Source organism: Nematolebias whitei, chromosome 12 (assembly GCF_014905685.2).
Source record: "Nematolebias whitei isolate Nwh7 chromosome 12, NemWhi1, whole genome shotgun sequence".
Classification (NCBI taxonomy): domain Eukaryota; kingdom Metazoa; phylum Chordata; class Actinopteri; order Cyprinodontiformes; family Rivulidae; genus Nematolebias; species Nematolebias whitei.
In genome coordinates this window covers 24,788,546-24,805,598 of record NC_056509.1, presented here as the reverse complement: position 1 = coordinate 24,805,598, position 17,053 = coordinate 24,788,546, and the positions used below count along the sequence as shown (strand labels likewise).

Here is a 17,053-nt window from a genome sequence, read left to right as displayed (position 1 = left end):
TAAACTCCAATAAAATTGGAGTTGTTTTAAGACATTAAAACACTTTTCTCTATTTTTGGACTAGCTGTTAGCTCATCAATCCTGTCAGAATTAAACCCCACAGAACCCAACTTCAAAAAAATTCTGAACTACCCCTTTAATGAACTGTAAAAACATTCAACTTAAAGGTTTACTGACAACAGTCCACCTTGTTCCTCATTGCACTCTGAGTTTTTATTTATTTTCTTTTTTGGTGGGGTGGGGGGGTTGTCAAAAGCCATAAGATAATCTAATCATCACTGACAGCTTATCAGCAATCATAAAGTAGATAAAAACAAATGACTTTGCCTCAGGAATTCAGGTCAAAACAAAATGTTAGTGTGATTAAAAAAAAACAGGGTGCCATTAAAAATAACTCACCATGACGAGGGAGGAGTCCTTTGGCTGATCTTTTTGTTGTCGGAGCCAGTTATGGAGCTGATGTTTCAGCTTTAGCTTGAATTAACTCTTAATTTTAAAGAAGTTACTTGTTTATCAGTTTACAACAGTTTGACAGAGGATTAGTTGAACACAAGGTTGTAGGTGATACGAAATGGAAGAGCCTTGCACCAGTTTGTCCCACTAAAGAGTAAGTAGGTGAGGCTCGTCTATGAATGATTTGCTTTATTCTGTTTTGTGTCTTTTTTTTTGTCCTCTGAGCTCTCAGTGTCTCTTGGCTCTGTTCCTTCTACATGTGCACACGTTGCAGTATAGTAATAAAATATATTTCCTTTATCAAAATAACTTTAGAGATGAATTTTTACAGTTGGTCAGAGTTTTATAGTGGATTCGCAATGGCTTTCAGAGAGGACGGCACTGGGCTTGATAATCTTGCATTTGATGTAAGTACATTTAATATTTAAAGAAAAAAATGCTTCTGCTTATCTTTCATTTTTATGTATTTTTATCAATACTGTTTGTATGGGTTATAACGTCACATTTATAGAACATCTCAGTAAAGAGTTACATTTTGATTTTGTTCATAATTATTGCAAGCTTTATGGATGCAGACTATGGTAATAATTACAAAAGATTGTGCCCAACATTTAGGCTGCCTCAATAAGGAACCCATGAACAATTATATTTCATCCTTCTCTCAACTTCACATTTTGTTAAGTAGTACAGTTCATTCTTTATTTGATTTGATTTGAAGAGGGTAATCGTTTGAAACGAAGGAAGTAATTTTGTGTAACTTTGTAAAAGTGTTGCAGGTGGAGGGTGTCTGGGGGTCCTCCCCCAGAATGCCATTTCCTGCATTCTGGTTTATTTTAATGTATGGGATGCCGTTTGTAAATTTAATGTACTTACATTAAAATATTTAACTTGCAAGTTAAATATTTAGCTAGCAAGTTAAATATTTAGGTCCGAGCTAAATATTTAGTTAGCAAATTAAATATTTATTTTGAAAATTAAATGGCAGCACGGTAGCGCAACTGATTGAGCTGCTGCCTCTCAGCGAGCAGGTCCCTGGTTCAAATCCCGGTCCGGAGGCCTTTCTGGGTGGAGTTTGCATGTTCTCTCCGTGCATGCGTGGGTTTTCTCTGGGTACTCCGGTTTCCTCCCGCAGACCAAAAAGAAATATTTAGGTCAGAGCTAAATATTTAGTTAGCAAATTAAATATTTAGTTTAGGAATTAAATGTTTAGCTTAGAAATTAAATGTTTAGTTTAGAAATTAAATATTTAGCTTGAACAATAAGTATTTAGTTTAGAAATTAAATTTTTAGTTTTTAAAATAAATATGTAGCTTGGAAATTAAACATTTAATTTACACTTAAATATTTAACTTGCAAGTTAAGTATTTAGTTTGTAAACTAAATATTTAGTGTGGAACTATGACATTTATAAATGTATGAATAACATGGTGAAAATATGACTGAAAAAAAAACATTTTTCTTATGAAAGGCTAAATAAACCAAAATATTGCTGTTACTTTTTGACTGTGTAACTTTACAAACGGCTCCCCATATTAACGGATTGTTAAACATCTACGTTTACCTACATTTGTAAACATTTGGTTCAATAACTATTTTAGGGAGCAACAACAACAACAGCTCTGTCCTTGTGTGAATTGAGCTTCTGTCAAACAGAGCTGGCACTCACCTCCACCACTTGCTCCTGCTCCAGTCTCCATCACCGCTGCCTTCAGGTGCTTCAGTTCTTAGTTGTCCAACTAAGGACAATGAGAAGACTTTTTTAAATGAAAGTAAAGTGGACTGTCTTTTTGACATTTTGATCGCTGTTATTTTGACAAATTATCACCATTCTTTTGATAAATAATGTAATATGAATAATACACATCAAACATTTATCTCCTTGTATTTTCAATAAATAATCACAATTGTATTAATGCCTTACTTAAACTATAAAACTGATTTGCAATTTTTTTTTGTGCTGTTTTATTATATTTTTTGAGTTTTTTTAATAAAAATGCACAACGACTTTGGACTTTTAGGGGCGGAGATTTTTTTAAGGGTAGAAGCAGAAATGCTTACTTGAAGGAGCAGCTCGTTTGTGATATTAAGAAGCTCGTAAGTGGCTGTTGTGTTTTCAATTAGTGTTTATGTAATTACTGTAGTTTCAGTTTACAGAAACAATATAAGTTTTATTTGTTCAAGGCTGTCGTATTTGTTCGTAACTTTATTATTCGTAAGCCTGAGAGTTATCGGATGCAAGCAAACAGTTACTGGAACACACCCTGTCAAAATAAGAGAGTTCCCGGATCTTGTTCCGGCAGGATCCAGCTCAAATTAAGCCCTGGTCTGTGTCAGTTTAATTCCTTGTATTCATCTTCCATTTGTGGTTTATGTTGTTTTTTCATGTCTTTTGAGATAATTGTGTATCACTTGTGTCAATTCAGTCTTCCCCAGTGTTTTTATCCTGCTCCTCCCACTCTCCCCTGATCCTGTCTCCCCAACTGATTGTCATTTCTTTCTCGTTAGTGTCCTTTTTAATTCAACCTCTGGTCTTTAGTCATTGTGCTGTATAAGCCATTCATTTGTTGCTCCTCCATGTCTTCCCGAGTTTATCAGTCCTGTGAGTATTTTGCTGCCACGCCAGCCTTTGTTTGCTAGTTTTGTAAATAAATGATGTATTTTTTTTTTTGCATTTCACCTTCAACCCTTTGAGTTTTGTCTGCACCTTGTGTTCTACACCACATTAAAACAGGACATATTTGCATTTTGAAAACCAACTTTTCAAGACTAGCCTTACCCTAGCGTTTTTTTTTTTTTTTGTGTGTCTGTCTCGAAGTTTAATGAAAAATAAAAAATTGTGCTGTGTTGAAACAACTAAAGTTGTGCTGTAGTGATAAAATGGAGCTAAAAAAATCAGTTGTTAGGAGAATATTTCTTTGGGGAAACTTTGTTGCCTTGTTTTAAAGAAAATGTTGGTGAAGTTAACTTGGTCCTGGGATGATTCACGAGTAACAAATTGACTGAACTGAAGATGACTTCTTGTCTTCCCTTGACTCATCACAATTTATTCTGCTTGTTTGTCTGTGACTTTAGATGAACATGTTTTTGTATGGCTCTGCAGGATGAGGAAGACAGTGATCAGCTCAAAACAAATGTACCGACAGATAAAACATGTGGGAGCAGTGGTGCGGCACAGACAGCCGTGAATCGACCTACTTACATCGTGACCGATGTCCCTCCTTGGTACCTTTGTATTTTCTTGGCCTTTCAGGTAGGTGCCACACATTTTATTGTTGTGAATGAGGTGATCTCTTTAAAAGAACTGATAATGTTTCGACAACTGTGTTGAACTCTTTTTACAACAGCACGATAAAAGTGGGTGAAGGAAGCTGTATAAGTTTGTTTAGTTATTAACATTTATTAGAGAGTGGTCAAGGGCAGTTAGAGAAAATCATTGATGAAAATCCATGACTCGTCACCTGGTGTATGAGGAAGCGTTAATTAAACAGTGATTTTAGGGAAGTCTGGGACAAAGACAAAACATGAAGTGCAATCAGTGAAGGATTCAATCCAAACACTGAGCTTTGCAACCTGACGTCACACATTCACAACAATCTTCTCCTTTGATGGCTAAATTAATTTTTAATAAATTTTACATTCAATGACACTTCAGCAGCACATTTCTGCTCACTGTACACACAAGCAGACCTTTTGTTTTCAACAACTGGCCACTTAAAGCCACGTGGGTCTATGGTCACTTAGTCACGCACACTCCGAAGTCAGTGAAATTGCCATGGAAATGTCTTTATTTTTGCAGTCCTCGTGATTTTGAGTCACTAACTTCAAATATTAGTTGGTTACTGACTTAAGTAACTTGTCAAATTTCTTATCATAACAAAAAAAAAACCATAATTTTAAATTACCATAAAGTCATCTACTTGCAGTTTTTTTTAATTTAATCTGTCCATCCAAAGAAAGCAGACAACGTAATAAGCATGGTAAAGACATAAAAGCATATTCTGTTGAATTAATATCGGTAAAGTCTTTTCTTGGTCCTCTTCTTTATAGCATTACCTGACAGCGTTTGGAGGCATCATCTCTATCCCTCTCGTTCTCTCAGAGGGCCTGTGTCTACAGCACGATAGCCTGACCCAGAGTCTGCTCATCAACACAATCTTCTTTGTCTCTGGCATTTGTACCATTCTGCAAGTTACCTTTGGTGTCAGGTGAGAATTGTATGGTCCAGAACACAAAACGGCTCACAGAGTGACAGGATTTATTTTATTATCTGAATCATGTCAAATCTGCACAAGGAAAGACACTTCTGTTACTTAACAGCCAGCAGTCAACATGTACCGTAATTTTCCATAACATAAGCCGCTACTTTTTTCACACGCTTTGAACAACGCGGCTTAAACTTTGCTACGGGTAATTTATGGATTTTTTTTTTGATTGGCTAACAAGTTTCATGCCGCCAAAACATTTAGCTTCGTCACACCCCGGCGCTCACAGAGCTGCCCAATGCATGTCTCTCTTGGGGGGGGGGGGTCCTCATGACTCAGTGAGACTACCTGTATAAATTAAAGGTTAAAAGAATCACACCAATGTAATTACCAAACAGGTCACAGTGGGCCAATGGTATGAGTTGCCATAAATCAAATGCACACACTAAATTCTTTACCTCAGTCGTTTTGCGCTTCATGCACAGACTCACGTCATGAAAAACACACGATGAAATGCAGATGATGCAGCTTTCAAGTTAAAGGTGATCGATCTGGCTGTCGAAGAAGGAAATAGAGCTGCTGCACGTAAGCTTGGCATCACTGAATCAGTGGTGAGACGTTGGAGATGTCAGCGTAAAGGACTGAGACGACAAAAGCTTTCAGAGGTAAAAGCAGCAGCTGGTCCGAACTTAAACATTCTTGAAGGCTAGGTGAACACAGAGCAGACGGCTGAGGTGTTTCCACCTCCACCAAAATGACGTTGAGAGCAACAACAAAAGTGAGACTGAGGATGAGTGTGATGAACTTTTTCTGAGGCTGTCATTGAAGAAGACAACGAGTTTTTGTACACAGGAGGAAGATGAAGATAGTGTTCAGTGACGTTGCCTGATAGGTTACTGTATTTTTTTGTTTAACCAGACGTGTTACAGGCACTGTTCAGAAAAAAACATTTACATGTACATATGTGTATGTTATCGTTCCGTGTTTAATTTTTATTTTTAATTGTGCAAATATCTCATGTTACAACGTGGACACCCACAGCTTGTAGAAAAGTACAGCCTATATATGTAAAAATAGGTTTTTAATTATTTTTAATTAATGAGCATGTCAAATTCGGGTGCGTTCAATAGTCCAGAAATTACGGTAGTCTAACTTTTAAAAGGATGGTAAGATTTATTTTGGCATTCAACGCATCCAGATGACGCCCCATGTTGCCTTGTAAAAAGTTAGTTCAACCCTGTGCTCTTTTCAGAACCATTTATCTGAGCATTACAGAACAGAATATCTGTGGACAATCCCCATGCTATCCTAAAAAATCCCAATGAGTTCAAATTTGATGCATCTGCTTGCCATGCAAGTTGTAATGTACAGTATGTTGTGCAAATGTCATTTTGGTTTAGACTGGTGACGTTAGATCAGGCAGCACGGTGGCGCAACTGGTAGAGCTGCTGCCTCTCAGCGAGCAGGTCTTTGGTTCAAACCCCGGTCCAGGGGCCTTTCTGGGTGGAGTTTGCATGTTCTCTCCGTGCATGCGTGGGTTTCCTCCGGGTGCTCCGGTTTCCTCCCACAGACCAAAAACATGCATGTTAGGCTGATTGGTAACTCTAAATTGTCCCTAGGTGTGAGTGAGAGAGTGAATGTTTGTTTGTGTCGTTTGTCTCTATGTGGCCCTGTGATGGACTTGTGACCTGTCCAGGGTGTACCCCGTCCCTCGCACAGTGATTGCTGGACATGGGCTCCAGCGACCCCCGTGACCCAAAATGGAATAAGCGGGTAAAGATAATGGATGGATGGATGGATGGATGGATGGATGGATGGATGGATGGATGGATGGATGGATGGATGGATGGATGGATGGATGGATGGATGGATGGACGTTAGATCAGCTTTTCTTTTGATTCCAACCTTCTTTACCCACCAATTACTGCACAGTTAATCCTGTTTAATCCCTCTGAAGCAGTGGAGGGAAATTTATTTTTCCAAAGAGCCGTAAAAAGAACCGAGACTTCTGTGGATGATCAGATCAACAGGCTATAGTAAATTCTGCCTAAGAGAAGTTTTACAGTGAACCATACATGTAGTTTTCATAAGATGCTAGAGCAGACATTGCAAGTGGGCCATGTATATCTGAACCAGTCATACTGAGCATTTACATTTTATATATTTAAATAAATTTGACTGATTTTGAAAGCCTTCTCAAATGTGGAACGTTTTACTCTTCTCACATCTTTGTTGTCCTCAGTCCACCAAACACTTTTTGGTAAACTATCAAGTAATGGCTTGGTGATTTATTTTTTAAGAGATTTTGTGAAATATCACACAGATAGTCTTGACTTCTTTATTTCTGGAAAAGTCGTTATTGGTGAAAAGGATCTTGTTTCTTTAGCAGTTTGGATCGTGAAGCTTCAGATATGTGTGCTCGCTCTGTAATTCTCTGCATGTGAAGTCCAATAATGTCTCAAGTGAAAGTGAATGGTTACTAAATACTCCACTTTGTCACTGACCTTAGTAAATAAATACTCAGAAGTTCAGATCTTGTTACAAAAAACGACCCTCAACATTCTTTATCAGTCTTTGGTTTTAACCGTAGCTAGCATCAAGGTAACTCCTAAAGTTTTGATAAACTCTTTTAGACAGTGGAAAGACTCTTGATGCTGAGCACACCGAGGCTGATAATGTGAACACAACACTCACCTTCAAAATAAAAGCATTGCAAAATCCATCCATTCAATATCTTTTGCCCGCTTCGTCCTTTTCGGGGTCATGGGTGTCACTGGTGCCACTGGTGCCACTGGTGCCCATATCCAGCCATCACTGTACGAGAGGTGGGGACACCCTGGACAGGTCTCCAGTCTATCACGGGGACACAAGACAAACAACCATTCACTGTCTCACTCTCACCTATGGACATTTTAGAGTTACCAATCAGCCTAACATGCAGGTTTTTGGTCTGTGGGTGGAAACCAAGTAAAACCCTCACATGCACAGAGAGAACATGCAAACTCCACCCAGAAAGGCTGGAATATGAACCATTGACCTTATAGCTGAGCGGCAACAGCTCTACCAATCATCATGCTGAAACACTGCAAAATCCAGTTTCAAAATGTTTTTTGGATATGTTTGGAATAATTCAGGTATGAGTTCAGATTGTTCATTGACCTTATGTGAACTGGACTGGGACAACTAAAAAGCTGAAAGTAGCTACAAAATCCCCGAGCTTGCTTTAGATCATTCCGTTAGCCCTTTAGGTAGGTGGACAAAGAGTTAGAAGTATAAAGTTTCCAATATTACATTGTATTTCTAACATCTGTGCATGTGTGACTCAAACACGGCAGCAGCTCACACTGGATGTAGTCAGTAGCAGATCTAAAAAAGTTAAATCTGGTCCTCTGGACATTCAAAAAAAACAAAACAAAGCAAAACAACAAAAAAATGTAGAAACGTTTCGTCTCTCATCCGAGAGACTTCCTCAGTCTGAGGTGCTGTTTTCAGCTCAGTCTCTTAAATAGCACCTTCTCAGAGTGGATCAACCAGTTTTGCTGCTGACAACCAAAACCAGCTGATCACATGCTCAAGAAGGACCATCAGCCTAACAATGGATCATTAGCACACTGATGGCTGTTTACTGTTCACAGAGGGCTGAGTGATACTAGCAATCACAGCATTGTAAGAGGGGGACAGTTGAACCCGGAGGCCTCCACCCCTGTTTAATGATGGACGATTTCATTTCACAAAGATGGCCTCCTTTACTCCTCTCTCAAACCATCGTTCCTCTCTGTCCAGGATGTGAACATCTTCATCCCTGAAAGAGTGACCGCTGGCCTGGAGATGAGTGTAGACCACAGAGTCCTGGCCTGATGATGTTGATCTTCTGTGCTGGGCCATCCTTTTGGCCAGTGGCTGTTTAGTTTCCCCGATGTAAGACTGATCACAGCCCTCCTGACACTGAACAGCATACACAACATTACTCTGTTTGTGCCGGGGGACTGGATCTTTGGGATGAACCAGTTTTTGCCGTAATGTGTTTTGGGGTTTAAAAGCCACTGGGACGTTATGTTTAGAAAATAAACGTCTCAGTTTCTCTGATACTCCCTCAACATACGGAATGACCACTGGTCTGGGTCTGGGTTCCTCCTTTTCACCTGTTGGCTGACTGGAGTCCTGTTTGGGTTTCTTCTCTGCTTTCAGGAAGGCCCAGTTAGGACCTCTGACTGAGGAAGTCTCTTGGATGAGAGACGAAACGTTTCTATATTTTTTTGTTGTTTTGCTTTGTTTTGTTTTTTTTTGAATGTCCAGATGACCAGATTTAACTTTTTTAGATTTTTCTACCTGGATTATTGAGCATGCATCAGGATATCAGTAGCAGATGTTTGCTAAATGTTAGCATATTGGTATTGTTATGCGTATTCTCGAACTCAGACCACCAGAACACATCACAAAGCAACAGTTTTGGAAAGGATTTCACTACAGTTTACCTTAAAAATAAGATGGCAATTAGAAACTAGACATCTACTCTACAGTATCCATAGCCTTTGTTAAATGTTTTGTTGCTGTCACACTTGAAGGCTTCCCATCCTGCAGGGAGGTACCTTTGCCTTAATGACCCCAGCCATGGCTGTGCTGTCCATGCCAGAGTGGAAGTGCCCTGCTTGGACCCAGAATGCCAGTTTGGTCAACACCTCTTCACCTCTCTTTATAGAAGTTTGGCAAACCCGCATGAGAATGGTGAGTCAACTCGAACGCAGAATTCCGCAAACAAAGACATGAACAGCACTTCTATAAAGGTCACTATAAATTCAATCTATGTTTGTGGTTCCCGTTTTAGGAACAACATGACGATTGCAACAGTGAAACATTTAGGAAAAATGGTTTGTTGTGCTTTATTTTTGTCCACAGTTGCAGGGTTCTATCATGGTGGCCTCTGTCCTCCAGATTCTTGTTGGTTTCTCCGGCCTCATTGGCTTCCTCATGCGCTTTATTGGTCCCTTAACCATTGCACCTACAATCTCGCTAATTGGTTTGTCCCTGTACAACTCAGCTGGAGACAAGGCTGGTAGCCACTGGGGCATCTCTGCTATGTAGGTAACCATTTTGAAGAGCAGACCTAAATCTCAGGAGATCACAGAATAAAATTATAATAAAAGTGAAGTTTTCACTCATAGAGCTGTGTTTTCACTGGTTATGGTGTCTAATTTACATGCTATTATGCTTTTCTGTCATGCCAACAGGACCACAGTACTGATTGTCCTGTTCTCTCAGTATCTTCGTCTCATACCGATCCCTGTTCCTGCATACAACCAAACCAAGAAACTCCACACATCGAAGTTCTTCATCTTCCAAACAATGCCTGTATGAAATCATATTCTTTTAGTCACATACTGTGTAGTATATACTGTCATTCCATTTTATTGATGCAACATGTTTTTAAATACTCTAATCCATACTAATATTAAATGTTGATTAGATTCTGCTGGGCATTGCTGTCTCGTGGTTAGTCTGTTACCTCCTCACCATCTTTGACGTCCTGCCATCGGATTCTACTCAATATGGACATCTGGCTCGTACTGACGTCAAGCGTAGTGTCGTGAGCAAAGCTTCCTGGTTCACACTCCCTTATCCTGGTATGTAAGTTCACAAAACACAGTGCAGAAAGATTTATCAAATGATTATTCGGCGATAAAGTAGTTTAATTCCTCGTGCAGGTCAGTGGGGGATTCCAGCGGTGAACCTTGCAGCTGTGGTTGGCATTCTGGCTGGAATAATATGCTCCATGGCAGAATCTGTGGGAGACTACCATGCGTGTGCCAGGCTGTCAGGAGCTCCCCCTCCTCCAAAGCACGCCATCAGTCGGGGCATTGGCATCGAAGGGCTCGGCTCTTTGTTGGCAGGGGCTTTTGGCACAGGCAATGGCACCACCTCTTTTAGTGAGAATGTGGCTGCGCTTGGTATCACCAAAGTACGATGAATGCACATAAAAGTGATTGTTCATATCCTTCGAAGTGGGGTTCTGTGGAAAAGTTATAAACAAACAATATGCTAGACAACGCAGAACAACTCCGTTTGTAGAAATCGAGTTTCATTCTGACCGGACTGATGAGCTGATGTAGTTATTCTCAAATTTGGAACTCCCATCAGCCAAACTGAAGAGCAAGTTAATCCAGCATTGAGACAATCCAACGTAGTGTATGTTTAATACGTTAAAAAGTGTTTTGTCTTATTAATAACAGTCACAATGCCATTTGGCACACTACGTGGCTTGGTATTTTAACTGTTTTATCTCCATTTTGATTTTGTACTGTCTTCTTGCCTTTAAGTTCAGTTTATTTAATATTTTCATTACTGTGTGAAAACACTGGCATTGTATTTGTTGAGGCATGATGAGTAGTCTTGTTAAGCTTTACTTAAAATAGCTTTTGAAACAACACACATTGCACATTATGCTTAACTATCAAAGGTTAGTGGGTAGGTTCATAATTTCACGTTTATTGTTCTCAGTTTCATATTACGCTGTTATTTACATAAAATTTTTTGGTGTATGCTAGTGTAAACAGTGACTGGTAGCAGCTAGCTGTTGCACTTCCTGTACAGCCTGGGAAACTTCCAGCAGGAATGTCACAGTATTTTAATACTCTGATGACAGTCTGTAAAATGGAATTTGCTCATTTCTCAAAAAACCATTAACAACAGAGAGGTTCTTATTTGTTCATAACTTTTCCACGGTCAAAAACATGTAAAATTTATTTTATTTCTCTTCCAGTGTGGCATCTGGAGAAACTTACTTTATGTATAAATTTGTGCTGTTTTTATTTTGCACAAAGCAGTTTTAAAACAAGTTGTTTACTTGATCATGCATAACCTGGTGTTTGAATGTTGACAGGTGGGTAGCCGAGTTGTGATTCTTCTGAGTGGATGTATCATGGTTTTGATGGGGATGTTGGGCAAAATCGGAGCCATCTTCACAACCATTCCCACACCTGTAGTGGGAGGGATGTTTCTCATCATGTTTGGAGTCATTACTGCTGCAGGAATTTCCAATTTGCAGGTTTAAAAACAATGGCTTGTTCAGTTTTTGTCATTCAAAATGACATTTTTGTTAAGTGTGACGATTTTGTTGACCCAGTTCACAGACATGAATTCTTCCCGGAATATCTTTGTGTTTGGTTTCTCCATGTTTTTGGCACTCGTCATTCCAAACTGGATTGTGAAGAATCCTGAGTTTTTAAAAACAGGTATGACTTACACATGAGAAACAAGAACCATCACCTCTTTTACATAACTCGCTCTACCACTGTTTTTCATTTAAAGCATATAGGAACAAAGATTTCAGACTTATGTTGTCATATTTGACATTTCAATTTCTTGTCCTTTGTGACTGACTCAGGTGTTGAAGAGGTGGACCAAGTGCTGCATGTGTTGCTGACCACACATATGTTCGTAGGAGGGTTTCTTGGGTTCTTCTTGGACAGCACAATTCCTGGTAAGCTGCAGTGGAGAGTCACTACTGAGCCAAAGAAACCTTTTTTTTTTTTCTCATTTTGACTTTCGGGTTAAAAATTATTAATTTCCATGATGAATCAGAATGCATAAAAGTGGAAAGCGACAATTTCACAGAACCTCTTGATATTCAAATAGCTCAGTTTTACTGTTTAGTTCTTAATACTGTCCTTGTTTTCTATTGTTTGCATTCTGTATAAAGTGTTACTGCAAAGAAAAGTGCTCATCTATAGCCTTTCTCGATACTGTTCAGGAACTAAACATGAACGAGGACTTCATGCCTGGGACAAACCACAAGTCGAAGACTCCAGTACCTCCTTGGCATCTGAAGTGGTTTACAACCTCCCATTTGGTATATCTTCTTGCCTCCAGACCCAGTCATGGATTCGTTACGTCCCTTTTTGCCCAAAGAAAAGTCACGTATCCCAGGATAAGTCAGAAGACACAACACAGAGTGGAGGAAGTGAGCTCAGCACACGAGTCTGAACTTTCAAAATGTAACATCCCATTTTATTTTCATTAGGTCACAAGTGTCTCATGACACACAAATGACACACTTGCAAGTAATGACACACTTGTGGCACACTTGTGTCATGAGACACATTCATGACAGCACACCAGTGAGTTTGCTGGTCTGCTACTCTCGCTTTTCATCTTCCTTCCGTGCGTTTGTCGTATTTCCAAAATACTGTACCGCAATTTTATTTTACACTTCTTGCAAACAGACGTGCTCTTGTCAAGTTCTGTCTTTCCCGGAACATTGTAGAATCTGAAATGACTTTACACCGACTTTAAATGACGAAGGGACGAGAGGAATGATGCTGTCTTCCCACTCCATGCTAGCAGTCTCCATCCATCCATTATCTTTACCCGCTTCTTCCTTTTTTTTTTGTGTGTCACAAGGGTCACTGGCACCCATGTCCAGCCATCACTGTGCAAGAGGCGGGGGACACCAAGGACAGGTCGCAAGTCCATCACAAGGACACATAGAGACAAATGAGACAAACAACCATTCACTCTCTCACTCACACCTAGGGACAGTTTATAGTTACCAATCAGCCTAACATGCATGTTTTTAGTCTGTGGGAGGAAACCGGAGTACCCGGAGAAAACCCATGCATGCACGGAGAGAACGTGCAGATCCCCGGCCGGGATTTGAACCAGGGTAACCCGTTCAGTGAGAGGTGGCACTTCTATCAACTGCGCCACCGTGTTGCCTGCTAGCAGACTCCATTCAGATAAAGGGACCTGACTAACTAACTTGCTGTACGGTGGCCTACAAGGCCATATTCTGCAGTGATGGGTGGGCACGTAATGCGGTATGCAGCACGCTCAGGAGTAGGAGCGGAAAAAAACAAAACTTAAAAAGCATTTTAAAATTGATTTATGGGCCTTTAGAATCGATTCAGAATAGTCAGGACTAGAAATCTAGATCCTTTAATGAATCGATTTGTACAAATATTTGGGTATTTTAGTCGATTTGCATCTCTCTTTTAAGCCATCCATCCATTACCTTTTACCCGCTTCTTCCATTTTGGGTCACGGGGGTCGCCGGTGCCCATGTCCGGCAATCACTGTGCGATGGGCAGGGTACACCCTGGAACCATTCACTCTCTCACTCACACCTAGGGACAATTTAGAGTTACCAATCAATCTAACATTTGATTTGCATTTCTCTTTTAAGCCTCATGTTGAAAACTTGATAAAGAAATTGAAAGTAAAACTTGGTTTCTTTTTCAGAAACAGATCCTGTCTAACTCTGAATGCTAGAAAACACCTTGTAACTGTGACTTTCTTTCCCTCCATTGATTACGGTGACATTATTTACATGAACGCTCCTACAAGAACCCTGCAGATGTTGGATGCTGTCTATCATGGTGCACTAAGATTCATAACTGGCTGTGATTATTGTACCCACCACTGCACCCTGTATTCACTGGTTAACTGGACATCATTAACTTCATGCAGACTCTCTCACTGGTACGTTTTCATCTTTAAATCACTTCTTGGTCTGCTGCCTTCATACATCTCCTCCTACATGTCTCTGCGTGAGTGCAGCTACAGCGTGCGCTCTCAGGACATTATTACCTGCAGTGTTCCCTCAGTGAGGACTGAACTAGACAAAAGGGCCTTCTTCTACTCCGCTCCTGTTTCCTGGAATATTTTGCAAAAAGACCAGAAGCTCTCGACCTTGACCTCTCTAAGGGATTTTAAACATCTGCTAAGTTCATGGCAAAAACCAACGCAGACATGTTCCTTTTTTTAGTATTTTACACCGCTTTATAATGTAGCTGTTTTTTGTTTAGTTTTTATCATTTCTTCAATTGACTTTTTCAGTTTATATGCTTTTTATATGATTTGTCTACTGTTGTCTGTACCTCATCTGTGTTCTTTCTTTAAAACAGGTCTCTCTTGTAAATGAGTCATTGTGGCTCAGAGACTAATGTGTATAAATAAAGGTTGAATGAATGAGAAAATAAAAATAGACAACTCTCCATTTGTAATCGTTACACTGGCTGATATTTATTGAGCAACATTTTCAGATTTTCTGGAAGTGCAATCCTATGGAAATGTTATGAATAATTAATATCTCACCTGTCATAGATAGTGTTGTGAACAATCTCAGTTTGTGGAAGTAGACTTTAAGTCTAATGTCCAACATTTTTCAGTCAGGTCATCTGGACAGTTTCTTTTTTTTTTGTGCTGAAACGTTTCACCTTCGATCCAGAAAGCTTCATCAGTCAAGGAAACACAACAAAACTGATTTTTCCTCCAACAACTTACTCCAAAGTGGAGTTTGGAAAGTTTGTTGTTTTCAACCAGTTTGACAAGACTGTCAACAAGGAAGAGGGCCGGCAATGGAGGAGGGGCGTACCAAAGAGACCATCTTATCACAAACAGAACTGGTTTGTTCCACTTTGGTGTAAGCTGTTGGAAGAAGAATCAGTTTTGTTGTGTGTTTCCTTGACTGATGAAGCTTTCTGGATCGAAGGCGAAACGTTTCAGCACAAAAAAAAAAAGAAACTGTCCAGATGACCTGACTGAAAAATGTTGGATTGTATACCTGGATTATTGAGCATGGACTTTGTTGTTTAAGTCTAATGGTTAGTGTAAGTGTGGCTAAAGATAGTATCTCATTGAGCTGCAGCTTTTGGAGTTTAGCTGGCAACTTAAAATTTTAGTAAAAACAGAGAAAATATAAAAGTTTTCTGTTTCTGTGAGTCTCACAGAATTTAGAAATGTTGTAACTCAACAAATAACCATTGGGAAGCTGGATTTTTCTAGGCCTTTTTTTATATAAAGAAAAGCAATGTCTAACTTTGTGTGTATGTCTTGTAAAACTGTACATAATATTTTGTTGCCCACATCGTACCCATCTCTGTTCACTTTTTACTTTGTACCCGGCTTGGCAGCCTCCCCCACATTCACGATTTAATTAACTGTATGTAGTACATTATTGAAATGAAAATGGGGGAGGAGGCGCAGAGATTAGAGGTAAACTTGTGATTTTAAGGTTGCCAGTTCAAATCCCCCGTTAACTGTTACATCAAAATAATGATTGTCTATTGTCTGTACCACATCTGTGTTCTTTATTAAAATCAGGTATCTCTTGTAAATGAGTCCTCGAGGCTCAATGAGACTAACCTGTATAAATAAATGTTGAATGAATGAATGAATGAATGAATGGGTGGAAAAGGTGAAGCACCCACACCTACCTCCACCCTCATTTGCAATCTGCTCCTCCATGCACGCTAGATAGCAGCTCTCTGCTCCACACAGAGGGTTGTGGTAGCTCAGTGGTCTGCTGTTGTGTCAGGAAGGACATCCAGGAGTTTAAAAAACACAAGTGTCAAATCTTTTTGTGGTTTGTTTGCTGTGGCAACCCCTGAGGAAGGAGCAGACAAAATTCATTTTGAAATAGAAATAGGCATGTTTGGGGCATTTTTGGAAACTTTTTTTTTTGTAATTTTTTATAACTTTTCGACCTACACACTTGGGGCAGTAGTCTTGGATGTTTTCCTTCATAGTAAAACTTACTCACTTTAACTTTATGCTTTATTTCTTTAAAGTAGGATACTTGATTTTTCCACAATTAAAAAAAAACCATCACTAGAACTGCATACTTCATTGTTTAAATTATTTTTAAAATTTGCTAAAAACTATAAAAAAATAAATCCTTCATTACACTAGTCCAGTCTTTTCTTTTGTCTTAAAATGCGAAAGTATCAACAAGTGCTAAAGTCAGATATTTAGTTTTAATTAATTAAATTTGGCCACTCCTGGCAGGAACCAGAGAAGCTAGCTGGTTTTGTCCCCTAACATAGTTGTTGCTTGATCTCCTCTTGTTGTTTTTAATTATTTATTGATCTTTTTAATACTCTGGTTTTTTATCTGGTGTGTTTTTATCTTGTTGTTTGTAACGCCGTATGTCCCACCACGTTCTCTCAGATCAGCAGACCAGTTACTCCTCACAGTCCCAGGAACCCGTCTCAAGCGCAGAGGTGACAGGGCCTTCTCTGTAGCAGGCCCAAGACTTTGGAATGAGTTACCTCTGCTCGTTAGACAGGCCCCCTCCCTCACAGTTTTTAAATCTCGCTTAAAAACACACTTCTATTCCCTGGCTTTCTGCTCTGTGTGATCTGTGCTGAGTCTGTGTGCATCACACTGTGTTGGTCATGTTGCAGTTGTTGTTGTTATCCATTACTGTTTTTGTCAGTTTCTACTTTTTGGTGTCCTGTTATGTAATCTGTTGCTATGTGCTTGTTCTGTTTGTCCTTGTCTGTACAGCACTTTGGTGTGCTTTGTCACTGTTTAAAGTGCTTTATAAATAAATTGGTATGGTATGGTATGAATGAGATCTATCTATCTATCTATCTATCTATCTATCTATCTATCTATCTATC

General features: G+C 39.4%; 1 protein-coding gene across 1 annotated transcript; it reads left to right on the top strand.

The window, feature by feature from the left end:
* The first annotated feature begins 689 nt into the window (after window positions 1–689).
* On the top strand, window positions 690–12,664 carry LOC119418080 (solute carrier family 23 member 1). The gene is made up of 12 exons (XM_037685334.1): window positions 690–860; window positions 3,554–3,703; window positions 4,501–4,658; window positions 9,221–9,380; window positions 9,552–9,733; window positions 9,884–10,004; window positions 10,120–10,276; window positions 10,358–10,611; window positions 11,533–11,697; window positions 11,776–11,884; window positions 12,037–12,132; window positions 12,403–12,664. Exons 1-12 carry the CDS (start codon window positions 711–713, stop codon window positions 12,633–12,635), a joined length of 1,935 nt encoding a protein of 644 aa, XP_037541262.1. The 5' UTR covers window positions 690–710; the 3' UTR covers window positions 12,636–12,664.
* The last annotated feature ends 4,389 nt before the right edge of the window (window positions 12,665–17,053 follow it).

What these genes read in the sequence shown, in the direction of transcription:
- LOC119418080 (XM_037685334.1), top strand. Translation starts at nt 711, where the DNA reads ATGTGCACACGTTGCAGTATAGTAATAAAATATATTTCCTTTATCAAA. An exon ending in GTATTTTCTTGGCCTTTCAG is followed by an intron (nt 3,704 to 4,500) that starts GTAGGTGCCACA and finishes TCTTCTTTATAG; the next exon opens with CATTACCTGACAGCGTTTGG. An exon ending in GTTCACACTCCCTTATCCTG is followed by an intron (nt 10,277 to 10,357) that starts GTATGTAAGTTC and finishes TTCCTCGTGCAG; the next exon opens with GTCAGTGGGGGATTCCAGCG.